Source organism: Dromaius novaehollandiae, chromosome 1 (assembly GCF_036370855.1).
Source record: "Dromaius novaehollandiae isolate bDroNov1 chromosome 1, bDroNov1.hap1, whole genome shotgun sequence".
NCBI classification, from domain to species: domain Eukaryota; kingdom Metazoa; phylum Chordata; class Aves; order Casuariiformes; family Dromaiidae; genus Dromaius; species Dromaius novaehollandiae.
This window is the reverse complement of record NC_088098.1, coordinates 64,322,174-64,344,494: the sequence shown is the minus strand read 5'-3', so window position 1 is coordinate 64,344,494 and position 22,321 is coordinate 64,322,174. Positions and strand designations below refer to the sequence as shown.

Here is a 22,321-nt window from a genome sequence, read left to right as displayed (position 1 = left end):
TTTTTGTTGGAGACTAAGTATGGTAATACATAACAAGAGGAGTATCTAACAGTGTGTACGCAACTCCTAAATGACTGTTCTGTTCTTTTCTTAAATCAGATCTATTGCAATAGGTGGAAAAAAATAAAAAACAAAAAAGCTTCGGGAAAGTAATCCTAATAAAGGTTATATAAACTTTGCTACAACATTATAGCTGCTTACTTGATTTTAATACTGCTACATGTTAGGAAAATAGCTGTTGCAGAAAACAGGTATGAATAGCTGTCAGCAGAGAAAAGTTGCATATATTTGGGAGCGGAGCACATATACTTGGGGGTGGGAGTCAGAGCATAGGCGCAGCTAGGCGCAGACATGTGAAGGTCAATGGCGTGTCAGAAGGACAATGACAGTCCTTATCCTTAACAATCAGCTCATTCATCCCAGGCATGTCTGCAGTTATACAGCTACTGCAGGCAATATAACTGCTACGAGTGGCAAGTTCTGTATTTTGTATATAGTATTACATGGAAGTAATTCCACTGCAGGAATAAAAAAGTTGATTAAAAAAGTTGGCTAAGAGGCACGTCACATTAGCTCATTTCTAAGTTTAAACTCTTGGCTGAGAAAAGACTCAGATATTTCTGACTTCAATTTCTGCCATCTAGGAAGGCTAGTAATGTAAAGGATTAGTCTCAAATTTCCACACTAAAATAAAGTCTGTAGTGTCTCATCTCCATTAGAGTTCTTCAACTTAGTAATCATGAGAGCATAATGTTGAAATAATATTGCAACTTTTTCCTCAGTTATGATGAAGCCAAGAAAGTTTTATCAAAGAAATGTATTTAATTGGGGCAAATAACAGAACTACCTACTAAATATTTTACTACAGAAGATCTGGAACATGCAGCCTGGTGCAGCAGCATGTTCATTTTTAATGCTATTGGCAATTCTTCTTAAAAATTAGGTCACTTGCCTTTTTTTTTTTTTTTTTTTTTTAAAGAAACATTAGTAAGTAGCATATGTGAGATTATATACTACAGCTTGAAAGCAGCATGCTTTCTAGTGGTATCATTATTTCACAACCTATGTAGATTTTGTTTTTCAGCATACAACAGAAGATTTGTCAAGTTGCAGTGGTCATGTTTAGCCTAATGTTTACACTTTTCTATTGTTGAAAGCTAAATTAGAACCACCAATTTGTCATCATTTGCTATAAGACAGTTTTGTTTGGCCTTTTTTTTAAAAAAAATATTTTTCATTGTTGCTTTACACATGCCTTTAAATCATGGTGAAAAATTGCATGGGACACATCTTGATTTTTTTGCTGGGAAAGGCTATCTTCTACTTCAGAAATATTGTGCTCATATACAGAAAAGAATAAGAATAGCTACTGGCTATATAACACTTCTTTTTCTCTACCTAGAATAATATAAGATTTATCCCCACTTAACCTTCAATATCCATCTTTACAACACACTTTTGAAACCTCTAAGGCTTCAAAGGTTGCCATATACTTTTTTGTGGTCTTCAGCTATCTAACAGGAAGGTACACAGAAGACAGAGCCAGACTCTTCCGAGGTGCACAAGGACAGGCCATGGCTGCAGGAAGGGAAAGTCTGATTAGTTATTAGGAAAAATAAAGAAAAGAGATTACTATGATGGTGTACAAACATTGCAATAGATTGCTCAAAGAGGTTTTGGTATCTCCATCGTTGGAGATATTTAAAACTTCACTAGTATGACCCTGAGCAACCTGATCTAATTTCACAGTTGGCCTACATTTGAGCAGGGAGTTAGACCGAATGACCTCCAGAGGTCCCTCCCAACTTAAATCATTCTCTATCTTAGGTACAAAAATAAACAACACATGTTAAATATATTCTTTTCCGCACTTAAAAATGAAAAAGGAGAGATTTAATAGGCTCCTGTTTAACACACACATCCTGATACATATGTTTCTGCCAGGAGCACTTGCTTCTTCAGCAGTGCCAGTGAAAGATGATTGGCTTTAGTAACAGGAGAAACAGCAGGTCACGTCTTGATTTGAGCCATACAGGCAAGTGTGATGTGGTGCGTTCTCATGCTAGGTTGGCTGAGCAGCACATCTGCTGGAGGTGATTTCTGGAGCAACTCTGAAGCTTGGAGAGGACAGCACTAAGCAGAAGTACGACGAGAGTTCATGTGGAAGGCAGTGCTGATGAGCATTGATGGAGAAAGAGTCAAATATGCATGTTGTTGCTTTGTGAGTGGAGGATTGCTCTTCCATGAGACTGGCCGTAGAGGCATCTTTCCCCTTGACAGAAATGCTGTTCTTCAGTATGTGAAATAATTATGAGATGAATATATATTGAAGGTGCACTTCCTCTTGACCTACTTCCCAGGCAAGGAAGCAGAGCCTGAAGCCCTCTTGCTTGGAAAGGTAAAATTATCTCTCCACGTTGCCTGAGTTCCACATAAGCCTCCACTGTCTGGTACCAACCACATGGCTAATTACCCTACCTGCTATGCAGTTTCTTTTAATGATTTCCTCCCATTTCTTGTCAACACCCAGGTGACTGACCAAACTGGTTTCTTCAGAGAGAAGCGTGCTTGTTTACTCCTGTCAATAAATACACCTCTATTTTGTTTGCACTGTGAAGCTAAACATCCAGAATGATAACGTAGGTTGGCTTTGGGAAAGTGGCTGATCATTCTGAAATGCTCCAGGACTGTGCGTATCTGAATCCTGCCTCATTAGTGAGTACAGCTTTCTTTACTCAAGAGGTTGCAGGATGCATCTTTTTGCTTCACCACAAAATCAATTAAATGTTCCATTAACTCTGGTGGATTCTGGCTGGGGCCCTGAGCCTTCATGTATGAATCTCCTGGCAGGTCTCCAAACATCCACAGCAGCTGAGGCTTTAGAACAGGACAATAATGCCATTTCTGTGACAATCTGCACAAGGAATTTGAGCTCCAGCATTAGTGCTCTTGATATGTGGACCTTCCTGCCACTTCAGAGAGGCCCATGGCTGTCATGCTGGTGTCTGCAAGACAGCACCAAGGACACCTTGGTGCAGCTCTTGCTGGCATTTCAAAGCCACTGACTGTGATGGCACTCAAAGCTGATGAGAGGCTTGGCTGGGTTTGGTTGTTAGTGTCTTTGGACTGACCGGTGATGCTCATTGCAGGCTATCTTCTTTTCCTGTGGAGTCACTCCACAGTTCTTCAGTCAAAAGTAACTGTCTGAAGAGAGAGAAGATGCTGGGACTTTCTGACCTGGATAAGAGTACCACAAAAAATGTATTAAAAAGAAAAATGTTTGCTGTTACATGCAGTTTATGCTTATCCAGATAAATGTCATAACTGACATTTTGCTGTAGCCAGGTACTACTGCATACAAGCTGTGAAAGCAGGCACTGAAGGTTTAAAGGAGAAAAGAGAGTTCAGCAACACTGCAGATAGCAGGCTGCAGAGGTTCCTAAATTAGCACTGACAGCAAGTCTGTGCAGCCCACATAGCGCCATGTAGCTGTACCAGCTTGGGCTGCAAGCAGTAGAGAGCAGAGTGTTGCTAAATGATTGCTCAGTTAATCCATAACCTGGATAAACCACCCACAGATAAGCGAGAGCTGATGGTGTGCAAATTGCCAGAATGCAACCTTGATTCCAACTTCACGTGCAGTGGAGCAAATTGAGAAGTTGATAAGTTACAGTGAATAGAATTTGTGCTAGGGAAGAATATGATCATGGATTTTCCTTTTTCTGTGTATGGCACTGAGATCATACCTTTTCCTGCAAGCTTCACCCAGGATGTATTGTGCATCAGGGTACATGAATCACCTGCCAAACCCTAGAGTGCGTCAGTGATAAGAGAATACAAATTCAAAAGTGCAGGTGCAGTGTCAGCAGCTGGAGTGGAGCTGATAGCACAGCCCTGAGACAATGACCATTCCTGAATTTCATCCTCGCCAGGGTTTGCATTTTTCATCTCACTTTCCAGGTTAAGAGATGAAACAGCTGAGTGATGCAGCTTCTGTGACAGATCTGGACATCCTGCTGAGTTCTCTTGGCTTGTCGGCAATGCTAACTTCATTCAGTTTTGAGCATCTACAGTTGCTACTACAGTCTTAGACATCACTAACCAAACTTCTCACAAGTCCAGAGCTGTAAGCCGGTCCCTGGATTTGACTAATCTCGGTCTATTTCTTTGCAAGCAATGATACGATGATCTTCCTCTAGATGATATGGTCTTGTCAGCAAGGACACTTAACAAAGAGTCTCACTGAGGAGATTTATTCTCGATAAACTGTTTCGAAGGCATCATTTTGGATATCAAGGCAAGCGCAGCTTCAGCTGATTTGGGTTCTCATTTTCTTAATTTATTTCTCTGGCCTCATTAAATGCATCTTCTTAATTACTTTCTTAAACTAGAGAAGATTTCCTCAAATGCACATAAACCCTGTCTGGCTTGCAGAAGTGCTGGCTATGTGCCAATTCCACCAAAGCCAAGAGGAGCTATTACTCAGTGCCCTTGGACAGAAAACCCCACCCCACTACTGCCCACTGAATGCCTGCTTCTATTTCCCCTAGGGAGGTCAGAGGGAGCTTTCTTCCCCACAGCTTTCAATAGGAACACAGCTGGCCACTGAGTCAGGTATGCATCAGACAGGTCTTTAGCTAAAGCTGGTAGCAGCCCAAATGCCGTTCCACACACATTTGCTTAAATGTTGCCTTGGCTTTCCTAATGCAAAGCATGTCCTGTGACACTTTAGAGAGATCAGCATAATGAATCTCAGAATTTATCTCCATCCACTTCAAGTGATTAGAAAGACCTGAGACAGTGTAATTTTCAGAGAGCAGCATTTTGCTGTACTGTTGCCTGGAACAGCTGCCTAAGCAAAGTACTGTGGGTGAGAAGTTCCCACTGGTTATATCAGAAGTTCCAGCCCTTTTAGGCTCATTAAAAGGAGCAGCACTTAGTTTAATGCTCAGGAGAGACCACTATTAATTTTGAAGAGGAGGAATTATAAATCAGTTACAGCTTCCATGAGCCTCAGACAAATGCTGGACTAGACGGGTAACAAAAAGGTTGGATGTTCCTTGCTGCTGTGATCGGAGACAGAGCTGCACCAAACACCTTGGCCCCACTAGCATGGCAGGAACCAGCAAACTGATCTTCTGCCCGATGCACGCCTGTTGTTTGCAGAGCACTCTCACAAACACAATTTCAGCCATATGAGCTTTCTTGGTAGCCTGTCAATGTTCGCCAGACTACTGGTTTCACTAACTCGTCTCTCTCCAGTTATCTAGAAAACCCTCACCACTTTTGGAAGCATCAAAGCCCACTCTCTGGGATTCCTGAATCTACTTTTGAGATACTGTTCCCTTTCTTCTCTCTCTCAACCTAAGCTTTGTTGTCTATGTCTTTGGGTAGAAGCTAATGGTGTATGTTCCTTCTCCAGACAGATTTGAGACAGGTAGACATTCACCCTTTAAGACTGTATGGGAATGCTCCTTTCCGAGCAGGATTGCTATGAATGATTGCTTTCAAAATTAAAACTGCAGGACCAAGTCTATGCTTGCTTGCATTCTGTGCACTGTCAGTAAGTGTGGTTGCATGGGATTTAGGTTGAGCTTGGTTTTGCTCCTGAAACACTATCTAATCTGACCTTTCTTGTTGCTTTTACATGAAACTGAACAGCCACAGCAGCAGCTGTGTCAGGAGCTGAGCCCAAGGCACAATACTTCTCCAGGTCCTAGTGCAGTGTCCTTTCTGTGGTGCAGGGAAGAGAAATTCAAGACTTCAGGAGGCTGCTATTGAAGCTCAGGGCGTATACTGTTAAAGTAGGAGAAAATTTTACCTGAAGAGAAATATTATTGGGAGAAATCAGTGTCATTTAGTTGGTATTAGAAAGAATACATTCTAAGACTACAGCAACCATTAAAAAACTCCCAAATTTAGTTAGAGACAGTTCTACATGCATGATCAGCCTCTGAAGCAGCTTTTTACAGAACTTCCCTCTTGAGCCTTGTTGCAAACATTACTCACTATAATTTTGCAGTTACGATTTAGCTCAGAGTCCTGTGTATTGTTTTATCACAGTAGAAAAGCACAAAATGAACTCTAAAAAAGAAGATTAAGAGAAGGAAAAGGAGAGATTTAGTTCTAGAGTTGCTGCATATTTCTTTTACTGTGTGAATTATTACAGCATTGTATCTGAAATGAGTTACATCAAGCATCTTTGAAGCACAAATGATCCTTATGCTTTCTGAACTCTTTTTCCCTAGACTTCAATCCCTACTTGTGCAGCTGCTCAGTGAAGCTGCTGAATTACCCTATTTGCTTTTGCAATACCTCCTAATCTAGGATACTATCCAGCATATAACCCCTTTTAGTCCTCATTATATCTAAATCCATAACACACTGGAAAACCTGCTAGCATTTTAGTCAAGGCACAGGACAATTGATCGTCCTGCAAAATCCTGCCTACCATAGCAGTGATGGAGCAACCCTTTGCATTTACTGCTGAGCACCACCTACTGGTTAGCTCGGGTCCCATCTAATTTGGCCATTTCTCCTCCCACCTCCTTTTCCCGATAAACAGTGAAAAGAAATCATGATTTTTAGGAACCCATACTGATCTAAGAGGGATTGGCTGCTGTAACGTGGCACCTAGAGAATTAAAAACTAGAGCTTCTAAGCTCTGCAGGAAGGGTGGTGGTGGAAAGGCGGACACGGTGCCACTGGAGCAGCCACCAGAGGCGGACAAAATCCTGCAGCCCATAACATCTTGGGCAGTGGGGCAATATCCCTCCTCCCTGTGTTCAGTCCCCGCTCAGTCTCAGAGGCCTACACAAAAGAAACAGCTCACAAACAAAAAGAGAAAAGCAGCAAAAATCCCTTCTGTTTTTACTGCATTCCTGATGGCTCTTATCCACAACATGTTCAGGCCTATCTCTCCTCATTTTAATTGATTTCCCCTGAAACACAGCGTTTTGTCTAACACTCCCCATCAGCCCCTGGTTGAGATGCAAGATGTTGTATTTCTCACCTAGTTCCTCTGTCGTGCTTGTGGCCTGGCAATCTCCCAAACAATTTAACATTAGATATTTAATCCAGTTTGCCAAAAGAAATGGGCATGTTACCTGTTAGCATAAAAAAATTCTGATGCTGGCACTTCAGTTCTGCCACTCTGTTCACTCTTACAGACTATTTTAATAGAGATATTTTCAGAGATGCACTAATGGAGTATAATTTAATTTGACATTGTGATCTTAAGTGAAATTGCCAAAGATGGAGCGTCTTAATTGTTTAACTTCCACTGAGTGGAATGGAAGCTGAATAGGGAAGTTCCTGCACCCTTTTTTTCAGAAACAAGAGACATTACTGGTTGCTTCAGTTCTGATCTCTGCCCAGCTGCAATTCACAGTTTATATGAACAATTACTGATATACCAATGGCCATTTTTACAGCACACTACCGCGGTCTCCTGACTTTAGTACAGCTAGCTTTTACAGAACCATCAAGCTGCACTGAAAGATGGAAAGAAAAAGGAAGAATAACCTCATCTCACAAGTCCTCCTCAACACAAGAATCTATAAACCCAAACAAAAGCATGATCCACCCTGGGTCCAGAGCCAGGAAGACAAGGGAAAGCCGGACTTAATATTTCTAATTATTAAGGAAATTATTAACAGGAACAATAGAACCAAAGATTCCCAACTCAGATGCCTAAAGTTGTTAAACCCATATAAAGCATTGGGATGCTGGATGCACTGATCTCAGATTTTCCTCATGGGTACCCAGAGTTTTGTAAGGATGATTTATTGGAGCTTCCCCTTGTCCCCCACAGGCGAAGGGCTCCCATGGTGAACCCGCAAGCTGTGTCACCAGGTCCCTGGTCCCCAGTGCCCTCTAGTGTCAATGCTTTGCCTGGGAATGCCAGGTTCCCTACAAGAGCTGTATCTCTGTGGGGGGAGATTAATTGCAGAGCTTGGAGCCTGTGGGCGATGTTGTTTGAGATCTTACTGGTTTTGTGTGGTTTGGGAAGATCTGCACCATGAAAAAAATAAATTGCTCTCTTGCAATCCCTCCTCCCCCACCAAGGCTACTCTCTCCCACTGCACAGGTCAGCCTGCCAAGGCGGCCAGCCTCCAGGGAACCATGCGGGGCATGAGAACATCCCGTGGAGCCTATTGCTGCTGGCTTTCTGCAAGGAGCCTGGCGGTGTGGTCTGGTACATGAGTTCAGCTGAGGAAGCCAGCTCTTGCGCAGTGCTAATTTTGTCTGGAAGAAAGTTCTAAAAGAGCTGATTGTGATAGATGTCATAACCACTTAGCCTGGTTGCTTCCAACTTACCGTATAGAGACTAGATGTTGCATACTCCAGTAAAGGCCTGGCTAGGCTATGCTTTCCCACTCAGAGAGAGGCTGCCTGTTTGCCTTGTCCAGGTTTTTGGTCCCTTAGCCCCGTAGAGGGCTCTGGAAGAGGGAGGAAAGGCACCTAGAACACTGAAGCATGCTCCAGAGGGAAAGCTTTGGCTTTTCAGGGAAGAGAGCAAGTAAGTCAGCAAGCGCTGGGGAGCAGACCCAGAGCCAAGTGCCAGAGTCAACAGGGAGAAGGCTTTCCTGGGGACTTAAAGGAGACTGCCAGGTTTGTACACACCAGCAAGGCAGTGGAAATTGTTGGGAGAGAAACTAAGACTGAAGGAATGGATTCGCTCTGCAAGGACACTTTGTTTTAAAAGTTAATGCATCTCACCCAGAGATCATGAGGTTTCTCTAATTAAAGAATTATGCTTTTTTAGCTTAATAGACTGTTCTCATAATCTCAGTATTACAGACTAGAGACTCCTGGTGCCTTTTGATGTGAGGCCATTCCACCTCAAGGTTCTGGCTGCTCTAGGTTTCTGTCACATATGGCCAGAAACAGGTCATGGCACAAAAATCACCCCAGCCCTATCTGGATTTTCCTGATGGTTCAGATTCATTCAACTTCAGCTAACATCAGCAAGACTGCAGAGAGAAGCCTGAGCACTTCTTTTGTCATCCCTAAAACAATGTCTGTGTCCCCAGAAACAGAAGATACTAAATGTGCAAATGAAAGACAGGACAGTTGGAGAGGAAGACACAAAGGATAGGTTTATTTGGTTCCAATAGTGGGCTAAGACGTGGCAAGCTGAGGTCTGAAAAAAAGGAGGCAATATCGTATGTGTCAGAGAATTAGATCAAATTCTGGGTTACATTTCTGGTTCTGTTGCAGGCTGCCTATGTGCTCCTATGCAAGTTATATGGGCCACAGATCCCCAGTGAAAAACTGGGAAAAGGATTCTCTTTTGTCAGCTTTTGATGACTTTGTCAACGCAGAACATGGTTTACTGAGAGTCTGTCATAGCAGGACCCCAGTGTGTGATGAGGTCTCTGGGTACCACTTAAATCAGACAATGGCATCCCATCCTTGTGCTCTGTATCCCCTGCTCCTGCAATTGCTGCATCTCCATTCTGACTTGAATTACAGTGACAATTCTTCCAAAAGATGAGAAGCAAAGAGCCATTGATTTCAATGCAATGTGCGCTTACTGTCTTTGGAGGGACACAAGCGTGACCTTGCACGCTTAAAAGACAGTATCCTTAGATGAGGCCTCACTAAGGTATTTAACTGGCTGCTTTCCACTGCTTTAAAACTCTGACCTCCTATATGTTTTCCAGCAGAGTGGCAGATCTCTTCAGAGGTACGACATGTATTCAAGAGCTGTCCTGCATGCAAGCTCGCTTTTCTTAGCTGCCTTTTGAGGATCCCTTAGAAGCAGACTTCTCCAAGGCTCCGTAGGATACAGGTTGAAAATAGCTGCTCCCTGGATTTTATTTCAAGTACCCTCTTTGATTCAGTCTTGCCTCATACTGACCATTTTTGCAGCAGTACACACCCAAACAATTGCTCAGTGCTTTGCCACCCAAAGGAGAAATGGCATTTAAGCCAGTGAATCCATAGTCATTTAATAAGTTTGAATATACACCTTGAAGAGTTGATGTGGCAAACGTAGGAGATGGAAACCCCGTATCTAGTACTTCAGAAGTTGCTACACTCATGTTTTGTCATGAAAAATAAAGTGCTGCTAACTGCTAAGAGCTATCTGTAACTGTGCAGTGAGGCTTTGGGGTGACAGCAAGACACTCAAAGGCAGGATACCAGGTCTTTTTCTGTGCTGTGCCTCCATCCCTGATCTGTGAATGATACCTTTTGGCTTATCTATTAAAACATGAATAATAGTTACATTTGTAACTATTTGTAAATGCTCTGCACAAGCTACTATTAATCCTACTAAAAATTCAGTTAAACTTTTAGGAACCTCTTACATTTTTATCTCTGATAGAACTATTAATGGTTGGTCTGATTGAGGCCAGGATCCCACTGTGTTAGTGATCATAACACACAAAAGAAGCATTTTCTTGTCTTGGAAGGCTTTTAGCATATGATGAGGGCAATGGTATTATCCCCATTTTTACCAAGAAGCCAAGACAGAAATTCTGCAACAGCCTAGAACCAAGCTCAGACCTCTCCGGCTCCTGGCAGTGCCATTACCCCACACAATCCCATTCCTCTCCATCTTAGCAACAAGAGCAGTAATGAAAACCCCCTAAAATGGAACTAAATGACTTGCCATAATCAGTCCAAGAACAGGAGCAAGAGCCTCAGTCAGACAATAACCAAACTGCAAGCAGAAATGCTAAGATATTGACTCCATGCAAAGCAATCAAGCATGACAATTCTTGGGCCAGGCTCAAAAAGACGCTATGGATATGCTCCGAGGTACACAGAGGGGCTCATGTGTGCTCACAGGAGGACATGGCCTCCTCTCAAGCATGGCACCTCCTGTCCTCTCCTGGTTCCCCATAGCTCTAGCCCTCATGAGACAGGAACAGCCTTCCTTGGCACAGCAAGCTCCCAAGCAAGAGGCAGATTTCCAGCCAGAGAGTTTAATGGAAGGGCATTAACACTAATTGAATCTGAACAGCCGTGGCCATGCATCACTTTGCATTTTCTTGTGTTAAAATGCAACAGCCATTTGCAAGAACACTCCTAATGTGTTTAAAATCTTTCCAGAGACGGTCAAGGTTGTTTCTCTGCAGGACATTCTCAAGCAGCCTAGCACAGACTTGAGATGTTGCTCTGCAGACTTCCCTGCCCTGAAGTCCATTGCTAATTGCACACATCTGCCCATATTACCTAGCTACTGCCTCACTAATTTCTGTATTTAATACCTAGTTTGACCAGGCTTTAAATAAAATATAAAAACAAGGGTTTATTGAAGGCTGGATGGATAACAGCACTTTTTTTTAAAAAAATGGCATTAGGTCAGAAGCTCAACTGTGAACCAACACAACTCAGAATGTGCCAGCTGGTAACAAAAATCAGCAGATTTGGCCTTTTTAGGTCCAGAGACTGACTCCGTCTCCTGACAGAGAAGGAAGCTGAGCCTGGCAGCTTTTGAAGAAAAGGAATAGTATGGGCCCAGGTGAGACTAAGTCAGCAGGGTCTGCTTGGTGTTGCTGGTGAGCACTGGAATGGGAGACAGGGACAAGGACCCACAGGACAAAGACATGGCAAGTGTTAGCACCTGGAAGTGGAAAAATGCTTTCTGGATAAAAGCCCTTATAAATTACAGAGGGACCAAATACCCTGAGTTTCACTGTTTATGGATGTGACTTCATCAGCTCTGCATGAGCTCTCTTGAGATCCACAGTCATGGTCTCCTATCTTTCTGCCTGGGCTCCTCCAGCTTCCTTCTCCTGGAGATCCCAAGCACTCAGAGGACAACCAGAAGGACATGCAGGTCAAAATCTGCACCTGAACCTGCACTCCAGGGCGGTTTAGAAGGGGGTTTGTCTGGGAAACACTGTAAAAAAAATGAAGGCCTAGGAATACAGAAGTCACCTGCCTAACTTTGTTGACTTTGGTAGCTTGCCCGAATTACAAATTCAGTCTGTGTATTATATACAACAAACACAGGCAGGTAGAGTACTTCTGCAGCACATCTTAGCCACATCTCTTCCTAAACATCACATATGCAAGTATTCTCATTATGTTATACATAGGGGAACCAAGAGGCAGGGAGAGCAAATAGTATGCCCTAAGCCACACAACGTGTGACTGATGCACAAATTAACCTCAGAGTTCCTCACAGGAAGACGAACATCAGTCCAGGACTGGGGTGACTGTGTACTGAGTCACAAATTACTGGGTGCATAGACCACAGGAGACTCCTGCTATATGCTTGCCCTGTTCTAATATTTTTATCTAGATATCTGCTGCCAACCACAGTCCAAGAGGAGCTGGACCTTTGGTCTGACCTATTAGAGCTGTTATGTTGTCCCAGTTTCAGAAATCAACCTGACCCTCAGCTATGGATCCAACCACCCTTAGACTTGGAAGAAGTTCAGATTTTGGACTAGCTTTAGGAATGTTTTGAATTAAAATAACATATATGAACACGCTTGCTCTTTGGATCTGGCAGCAGTTTGTGAGATCAGGCCCAGCTTTTCTTAATATTTTGGGCCATAAGCCATTCAGCTTGCGGATTTATTCATCTTAACTTGTTTAGCTTTGTAAGCACAATGCAGTAGTTACTGTTCTGCCTCCCGGCTGCTCTTCTATTTTTTATAAACTCATTTTCTCTGCTAACCTACTTTTAATTTCTCTTGTAAAGCTGTTTTAAGTCTCCACTTGCTTTTTTCAAGCACCAGGGTAAATCTGCTCTGGGTGCAAAACACAAGTGACTTGAATAGGCTCCAGCTTCTATATCCTGACTTTGGAGATAATTGTTCCAGCTAATCCTTTTGAGTGCACTCCCAATTGCACATATTCAAAGAGTTGTCCCCCCTCTGCCACACATACACACCCAATTGCCTCTGTTTAACAATCGAAGGTCATGCATCGGCACATTGTAATTGCTGGTGCCAAGCAGTTCTTGAACCCCCAAACCCACTAATTGCTTCTGAACTAGTGATAAAGGCTCCTGCACCAGTATCACTGCCCATGCCCCCTCTTCCTTGCTCCACCTACCTGGAAGAGTTATCTTCTCTTCCAGCTCAGCTCTGAAGCCTGCCAGCTGATTCCTGGATCTCTTCAATTCAGTATCATAAATACGCTTAACTAGAAAGTTTAATATAGATTAGGTAAGACAGTTATTTGAGAGATGCATAATTTATGTTGCCCTGTAGCATAGAAAGCTGTGAGTGGCATCTGAGAGTGAATGGATTCAAGAAGCTCACCATACAGCAGTGCTGAGTGCCAAAGGGAGAGAAGAGTAGGGGAGAGAAAGGAGGTGCACGAAGGTAAAGAGCAGATTGATGGCAGGAAAGTGTGAAAGAAAGACAAGGTGAAAGGCACAGGAGGAGAAAACAATGGAGAAGGAGAGAACAGAGGAAAAGGATGAAAGAAGAGAGCAGGACCAGAACGGAAGGAGGCAGATGAGAACAGAGAGGCTCTGCAAGAGACATAAGAGACACAAGGACTTGGAGGAAGGGAGAAGGAGAGAGCAGAGCACACATGCTTGATGCGACAAGCAGGTCTCTGCAGGCTGTGAGTGCTGCAGCCAGCCACGAAGCACAAACCGATTACAGTGTCAGCCGGAGGGCAAGGGCGAGGAGCGTGGCTCCCGTTCTCATGGAGCTGTGCTACTTCATGACTCATGCAGGCTGCTCTCCTGTCCCCTCTGTGAGCCACAGCCAGGAGACTGCCCGACTTAACACCACATAAAGAGCAAGGATTGGAAGCAGCTATTTAGGTTTCTGTTAACCACCCATTCCAATATATCCTCATTTTGGTGAGTTGCAACAGGAATGTAAGGCTGGACTTTCAGCTAGGTTAGGCAGAGAGGCTCAGCTGGCATCTCACCCAACTGCGCATTTGTCCCTTTATTGCTATGACTGTGCCCAAGGGACTCCCTTGCTCAGGGATGCAGGTGCTGTTGTCAGTGTGGCACAGCGCTTGCATGGCTGCCCAGGAGAGCTCACCAAGCTTGCATGTGGGCGTGAGATGAGACACATGAGGCGGATAAAGCAAACAGTGAATGGAAGAAGTGAATGGTGCTAAGCAAGAAATCAAGACCTGTGCCTGCCACTAGCCTAGTCTTCCACTGCTGAAGAGGTGCTGGCCCTCAGCCTCTGGAAGGTGCTTTTAGGTTAAAAAGCTCTCTTCCAAGCAGCTGGTATCAACAAGCCCCCTGTTGCACTAAGCAATGACCTCTCTCCACTTCCCTCTTGCAGAAACATAAAAACACCTTGGAAAAAGACCTTGATCAGGACCACTCCCATATGGGGGAAGAGCCCAAGAAATGAGGAAAACATCCCTGGCTTGTTTTCTGGGCTTTCTCCAATACAAGATGAAGTCAATACAACCATTTGGCTTTGGATGGGAACCCTAGTGAGCAGAACAGCTGGCGATGTTAAAAGAATAGCCTAACCACAACAAATGGACTAGTTGACAGCCTCAGCAGAGGCCAAAGAGGGGGACTGGCCCAAACATTCAGCTTTCCTTTTGCCTACAGCCTCCGTGGCAGGGTTTAGGATTACTTCTGTTTGTGGAAGGCAGCCAGTATGCTTGCTGTTGTGCTGCACTGGAGGAGGGAGGAGAAAACTTTGCCTCAGAGAGTTCACACTCCACATGGTATTGACCAAAGCATGCTCCTTGTGTCCCTCCTCTTGCATATGTATTGCCCGGCTCTGCATTAACCTGTTTCCTCACCTGTGGATGGACACGTACAACTCTGCAGGGGAAGTACAGCCTGTTGGGGTGGTGGTGGGGGGGGGGCAGTAATCTCTGTTCTGTTCCCAATTCTGCCACTGACACTGTGCCTAGACATGGCATTTAGGCCAAAAATATTAAAATTAGCTCCATTCATTCCAGATGAAGTGGTCAGGAGCTGCAGTGCAAAGTAGAATAGCTAATAAGTGGGCACTTAAAGCAGAAATATTGATTGAGAGCAGGGCCTTTAATCTCTGTTTCCAGCCCATGGAAAGGGAACTGTGCTCCCCTCCTACCTTGCAAGATGAGTTTGTGTGTGCTTTAACCTTCACCAGCTGATGTTTACAAAGCACTCCTAAAGTTGCCGACTGGCAAATACCACGGAAAAATACACCCCAGATTTCCCCTGGTGCCTGATGTGCTGTGTGCGTGTCTGTGTGCGCTTGCCTACGCGCGGCTGTTTATCGGCTGGGCTCCCCGTGGTGCACATCTCTGCACCTACCCCTCTCTGTGCATGGCCTGGATTCATGTCTGTTTTCTTTGGCATTCTTCAGCATTTCCCTTGGAACTAATTGCCAAATAATATAGTTTCTCCTCAGACATGCCCTTCTGCCAGAGTGCTCCCATGAAGAGGATTATCATTCTCATACTTCTGAATCTCATGCTGTCCCAGTGTCTCTTTCAGTCTGTTCTCCCCCGAGGAGAGGGTCACAAAAACCACAAAGCACACAGATTTGCCATTAGATCTGCTCTGTAATTTTTTTCCCTTGAAAAATACAAGAAAAACTGTAGGTTTTGTAGAGATTGCGCAAGTAGCTTTAAGAAAGCTTTAGACCAAAAAGCCTGCAAGCTTTGGAAAGAAATATGCTAATGAACTGCCTCCAAAAGTCTTCAGAAAAAAAGATGTTTCTTGAAGGGGAGAAAAAAAAAAAGAAAGTATTTCCTTTGAAAAGTAGTTTCAGTGGAAAAATTTCACGTAGTTTTAGCTAGCAATGCAGCACTCAGCAGCTGGGGAGCTCAGCATGCCCTCTGGTGCCAAAGCAAGGTTTCACAGGCCCTGTAATTTGACAGCTCCTTATAGCAGAAATAGAGATCCTGTTAAAAAAATCCACCCCCACACTTGTGATATTCTGCCTTCTTTCTCTAGTAATTCCTACGAAAATTAAAAATAACAATAGAAGTGGGAACTGATGCAGAGGGTTTTTTGCTCTGAGTAAAAATAAAGCCTATGACTTATAAAACCTAAAAGAGTGCCTCATTGAGCCCCTTTAATGGTCTGCATCGCTACGCCACGCTTATGCAAAGCCAAGCACAAAAGGGATTTGCCTGGGGTGAGACTGAAGCTAGTAGCTTTTGTATGGAAAGAAGGCTGTCTAACAAGGGAAGGCAAAACACCGGCAACAGGATGCGAGAGCCAAGTTCTAGCGCCAGCTCAGCCAGAGTTGTGTGACCAGGCTTTACTTCTCCATGTCCTAACCTCCCTACCCTTAAAGAATGGGCAATAATAATAATTCCCCATCTTTGGGGAATTGCTGCACAATGGTAGTTGCTGTTTGTTAGCAGATGGATGCCAGCTCTGGGCCAACCCTCACCGAGGCTAACTCTGCGCGATATCAAGTTTTCCTCTTTGACACACTGTGGAGGAGGAAAGGCAGTGATCCCCACTCTCAGAAGGGAAATGCTTTCGAAGTGACAACAAGGACACCAGATTTAGCCAGATGATATAAAGCACATTGATAAACCTTAAAATATGTCCTGTGACTTAACCCAGGGCTCTGTTTGCCAAAAGGGAATCACTTAATCTCACCAGAAATCCCATGTAAACCTTCACCACCACCCCCAGCCGCTTGGGCTTTCCAGCTGCAGGGAAACCTGAGTTGCTTGTGAATCAGCTTCTGAACTGCTGCACTTTACAGGGCTCAACAGTAAGACAAACCAAGAGCAGTAATGGTTCAGTTTGAAGAGCTGTGCATACATTATGGCAATTAAAAAAAAAAAAAAAGTCACAGGCATCTGATTCATACACCACAGATGGAGTGGGTGGCTGCTGACAGCAGTGGCACCAGGCATCCCCAGTAAAGCCAGCCTCCTGCATTTATCGAAAATATGCCAGGTCTCTGAAGGCTGCTGGTTTTCTTAAGCATCCTGTTATTTGAGGTTCCAGGTTTATATTTGTAGCTGCTGGACTAGACAGAATACTCTGTAAGGGCCAAAGCCACAGAGGAGCTGGATTTCTCTGACTTTAGCTGCAGACTAATCAGCAGGACTTCTGCGAGGTCCTTACTGCATGGTAAGCACTTCTGCAGAGTGGCTCATTGCCCAGCTGTCTAAATGTAAGCTCAGCACCCAGCTTTAATCGTACAGGTGGCCTTTTGGCCATCTTTGTGGGCCAGCCAAGCCAGAGGGAATGCCCAGTTTTTCATTGCACTGTGCAAGGATTTCCAGACCCCATGACTCCACCTCAGACAGCAGTGGCCTTCCCTGCCTGTGGTTTCATGCCCCAAACAAGGGAACATGCCATTGCTTTCATCCACATGTGGGAAAAGCACACATGAAAGCTACCTATTTTTGTTGTCTGTTCATCTGACGCTCGGAGCTTAATACATTATAAATCATGCCCCATGCTTGGGTGACCCATTTCCCACTACAGGTAAAGGGGCCTGGGGGGTAGCTTGAAGAAAGAAGTGTTTTCACTCAAAAAGAGCTCCTGACTTGCCTCATTTGTCTCCGTATAAGTGACTGGGAGCAGATGGCTCAGCCTCCTCGTGCCAGTCACTCATTTGACCGAAGCTGTCGTGTTTGTTCAGCTTCATTGTTCTCCCAGCCCTAACTCATCATCACCCACAGATAAGCTGTCAATGCCCAGCGTTGTACCACAGCAGTGAGGAGGGATGACTTCAGGAATAAGGAGGAAAGCACATAAAAGGGATCAAATATCAAACCCCGCACCACTTGGTATGGGTACCACTCTGTTGCAACAGGCACATGTGCTTTTAAGCCAGCTGAGAGCTGGTAGTGCCTAATTCTAGGAGATCAGGACATATCCCTAGGCTCAGACCTTTTGCCAACCTCCTTTCTCTGAGCTGTGAGACACCTCTGTTCTGCTGCCATAGACACCAGAGTAATGTTTAAGAAGTCCTGAACCCCTACACGCTACCTCAAAGTCCTTACAGGCTCTCTAGACTTCTACTTTTATCTCCTTCCAGGATCCTCTAGCTTCTACCTTCAATAGCAAGAAATACAAGCTCTGCAAAGGAGTCTCTTAACCACAGTTACTTTACTGTTAGAAACCACAAGAATTACAAGCTTTTAACTATCAAAAAATCCCCAAAGCATTTTCCCACCCTGAGCTGACCCTTTCTTAGAGATCACAGTTCAACAATATTTCAAGCTGAATACAGTTCTTCCTGCCCTCTTTCTGCTACATGATTTTCTCATATGAGCTGATGGTCCTGAGTCCCATTCTGAAATAAGGCCCCTATTTCAGTGCCACGCATACAGACAGCACTCTTGCAGGTTCACTGCCCATGGGCACCTTCCCAACCCTACTCAGAAAAAGCCCTTGCTCCCCAGGGACACATCAAGAGGCCAGAGGCAGCAACATGGAGTGCTGGCCATAACTGCAATCTGTTGCTCTGCCTGGAACATGGAGAAAAGATTACACTTTGTACTTTATCTGGTACAAAGGGACAAAAGCAGGACTCACCATTTGAGATGGTCCTACTTTCAGCACACACCTGGAGAAATCTCTTATAGCACTCAGCAAAAGAAGTTACCTCAAGCTCATAGTTGGACATTTTCTCCACGTTTAAAGAGTTATCCATCAGGACAGCACCAATGGTAAGGCTGTCCATCTTGAATAACAGCCAACAGTAGGCTGATTTTCCAGAACTGAAGCCTGTCTGCCACATGGAAGTTATGTTTTTCTTTCATTTGAATAAAGAAGATCATAACTTACTGCAGATATACCCACATCTTTTGCAATTGTCCCCTTTGCTTGTGGTTTAGTACCAGCTGATGACACTCTGGGTAAATTAAAATCAATTATTTCCTCCTTTCCTTCTTTTTTGACAACTAGCAGAAGAACTCAGCTAACAGGAATGTTAAAGGAAAGGTGGATGGCTAAAAGCAGCCAGATGACCAACACCTGGTAAATACGTATTCCTCTCTACTGACAAAAAAATGTGTCTGAATGATTAGCTAAAGTTAGGTGTGATGAATCCCACCCTTTGTATTCATGCTTTTCAATGCCTGACATTTTGAAGAAATAGCACCCCTGGTTTCAGAAACAGGAAAATGAGGATTGTAACATCTGGTCTAGTACCTTGTCTAAAACAGTATCCAGCAAAAAAGTGTTCAGAGATGACATAAATCCCAGCACTGACAGTTCTTTGAACACCCTGCCCAAAGGGAAGATCTCTCTCTAATCCCCCTGAGTTTGAGGCTTGTCTGTGCCCTCAAGGAAGAGAATTTAATATTCCTTGTAAAACCTCTGGTTTGAGTTAATCTGTGCTATCATAACTCTGGACAGCTTGTTATCCATAAAAATACCCAGTATTTTGCTAACCTTGCAGAGCTCTTGTGCCTATTAATACCATGAGGCAAGTGTGAGGGAACACTGGGTGCTTTTGACATTTTTAAAACACATGGCTTTGCCTCTTCCCCAGGCTTTCTGGATAAATGCCATGCTGAGACAGCAGTCCGCCCCGCATGGACAGGCCTGGTGGCTTAGGAATGAGACTGGTAATGCTGTTTCTTTTGTCCCCCTCCAGGGCGTGAATCCTCATCTCAGGATTAATGGTCCGATGAATATCAACCACTACGCAACGAAGAAGAGCGTGGCAGAGAGCATGCTGGATGTGGCGCTTTTCATGGCCAACGTCACCCAGCTCAAAGCAGTGCTGGAGCAGGGGACCTCCTTTCAGTATTATGTCACCCTGATTGTGCTCATCAGCATCTCTCTCTTCTTCCAGGTGATGATTGGGATTCTCCTCATCATCACCGGTAAGGCAGTGTTCTAGCCCCTGTGCACCCTTGCAGGGTACAGAGGGGCTGGCTGTGATGCTGGGGCAGCCAGGAGGTGGAATGGAGAACCAGGAGCTGTGGCCTCCTGCCCCGTGCTGTTCCCCTCGTTGCAACCAGGGTTGTGGAGGGATTTAAGAGCATGATGGTAGTGGTAGAGAGGTCTGTGTTACTGTTTTACAAAATGTGGAATGTCTTTTTTTTTTTTTTTTTTTTTTCTTTTTTCTTTTTGCACAGTTTTGCTCTGAGCCCTACCCAAGTACAGTCACTTGTTTTTTTTCCCCATTGCTGATACCCGTAGTAGGGAGAGGAACTGGCTTTCAGGCATCATCGCTGCACGTGCCTGCAATGTACCCCTCTATGCTGCTGCTGCAAGTACCACACTTTAGTCATGTCTTTTGCTTTTACCTAAGCCGGGGCCTGACAGAACACTTTAGGCAGAGGTATTCCCTATATTAATACTGCATTTACTGAATCCCACACTTTTAGTGCCATATAGACAGTGGTGTTTCCAACAGGCTCAACAAATTCTCCACTCAGTATGGGATTTCCTATAATTTAGCCTCAAATGCAAGCCCCGTATTAAAAGCATGAAGAGCACTACTTTTTCTGGTGTTTCCTACATGCTTTTCTATATGGGGCATACGATTTGAGGCTAAGGGAAACCTTGTGACTTGGTCCCTCCCATGCCCCATGCAGCACAGTCCTGCCCCATGGTGGCAGCAGTGGCTGGAGCCAGCTGTGAGGAGAAAGGGGGCAGGGGACCACGTCTGAAGGCAAGGAGCCACCAGGGTGCCATTTGCATGGCCTGTTGGCTGGACAGCCTCAGTGACCAGGGTGTTTCTATATTTGAACTGTTCAATGCCCGTCAGCTATAGCTGATCCTGTTCAGGTACCCAGATACCTCTTTCTCAGGTAGGGGAGGGGTCAAGCTCTGTCAGCGTTTCATCTGAAATCTGGGCATGAAGGAGGAACTGGCCTCCTAGAGCTGGTCCTGCGCTGCTGACCTTGTCCGCTGCACCACCCAGCCTCCCTCGGTGCATCCTGCTGAGCATGTGGACGGGTGGCGACATGGCATGTGCCCGACTAACATGCAGCGGTTACTCAGTTATCTAGGGCCAGCTCGTTGGAGGGCCTTGGCACCTACTTTACAAAAGACACACATGACCAAAAAAAAAAAAACCAAACAAACAAACAAAAAAATCCCCCTTCCTCTGCTCTGTCCTCCTGCTTTGTCCTAGGGCAAGCTATGGTGCCTGTAGATACTGAGGCCATTCCCCCCGCTCTGTGACTGTGGTGCCCAGGGGCAACTTGCTCCATGTGTGTTTGCAGGCAGTGAAGGCTCCCTGGGGCTGGGACTTTTGACTTGGAGTCTGTGTACTTCTGATTTGGAGCCGAAGTACGCATCTCCATTTGTTTTTGCACTGTATCATGCAGCTCGTTTGAACCTGAATGATGTGGCAAAGCAACCCCGCCTGAATATCCTCAACAATGCTGCCACAGCTCTTATCTTCATCACAGTCATCCTCAACATCTTCATCACGGCCTTTGGAGTGCAGAAGACTGGCCTCTACCCTACCAGGAATTACAGAGAACTTTATTAAGTCATGGGGCAAGGGAGTCAGGTAAGGAAGGGGTGAGTCCCCGTCACTGTCAGCCCCTGGAAGGGCTCTCAGTCTCGGACAACATCACTGCAAGATTGAGAGGTGGAAGACAATGCAACACAATTAAGCAAAGACTTTCTGGAGGCATACTGTTGTCCCATGGGCCTCATAGAAGGAGGATTTCCTTGCTTGGTCTTTAAAGCAAGATCACCAAACATCCCTACTTCTGGGATTCATCAGTAGCAATTAGTTTTTAGAAGATGGCAAACCCCACATTAGCAGTTGTGGTTGGGAGTTAAATTTTGGAAAGAAAAATGGATGAGTTCTGGGAGACGGACAAAGATGGCAGTGTTATCTGAGCAGAAAGAAAGCAAGGTGCTGGGGAGGCAGTGGGCAAAAGGGCTCTTCACAACGGCCTGTGTGGTTTGGTGCTGGCTGTTTAAGAATCTCACTCTTATTTTCAAAAGAGAGTCTTGTGAATGAGAGCCCAGTCAACTGCTTGGCTTCACATGTCAGGTCAGATGAGGGAATGGCATGTTCTTAGGTCCACAGGGCTCAAGAAGGTCATTTGCTCTCACTTAAATGACCTGCCACAAGTAAACATGGTTCAAATGTACTATACTGAGGCAACAGCCAGCAAGAAAGCTTGATAGAAGCATGCTATGATGAGCGAGGAAGTGTTTTGGATTCACTGTGAAGGCCAAAAGACTGTGAAAGCAGTACTGGCTTTGGATCTAGAGGGATGAGAGAGTCAAAGGGCACTTGACTGTGCCCTGTGCACTTGACACCACCACAGTGCTGGATGATCCTGGCACACTCTGTATATTCCTCCCTCACTGTGAGGGGGGGCAAATCCGCTGCACACAAACTGGGCGTTTTTTGTCTTTCCTGCAGGATATGGGCAGTGCAACTGATGGGGGAAAGCTCTGACCTCAGCAGAATCCCGTCATCCCAACGAATCCAGAGAACTGGGTTAAACTTTCAAAATT

At 44.7% G+C, this 22,321-nt stretch overlaps 1 protein-coding gene across 1 annotated transcript in view; it reads left to right on the top strand.

The window, feature by feature from the left end:
* NINJ2 (ninjurin 2) overlaps window positions 1-22,321 on the top strand; it is a 48,296-nt gene extending 25,975 nt beyond the window's left edge. The window contains exons 2-4 of the mRNA XM_026116964.2: window positions 19,479-19,710; window positions 21,166-21,353; window positions 22,227-22,321. Coding sequence (XP_025972749.2) covers window positions 19,479-19,710; window positions 21,166-21,332 — 399 coding nt within the window. The 3' untranslated portion in view covers window positions 21,333-21,353; window positions 22,227-22,321. The remainder of the gene's footprint in view (window positions 1-19,478; window positions 19,711-21,165; window positions 21,354-22,226) is intronic.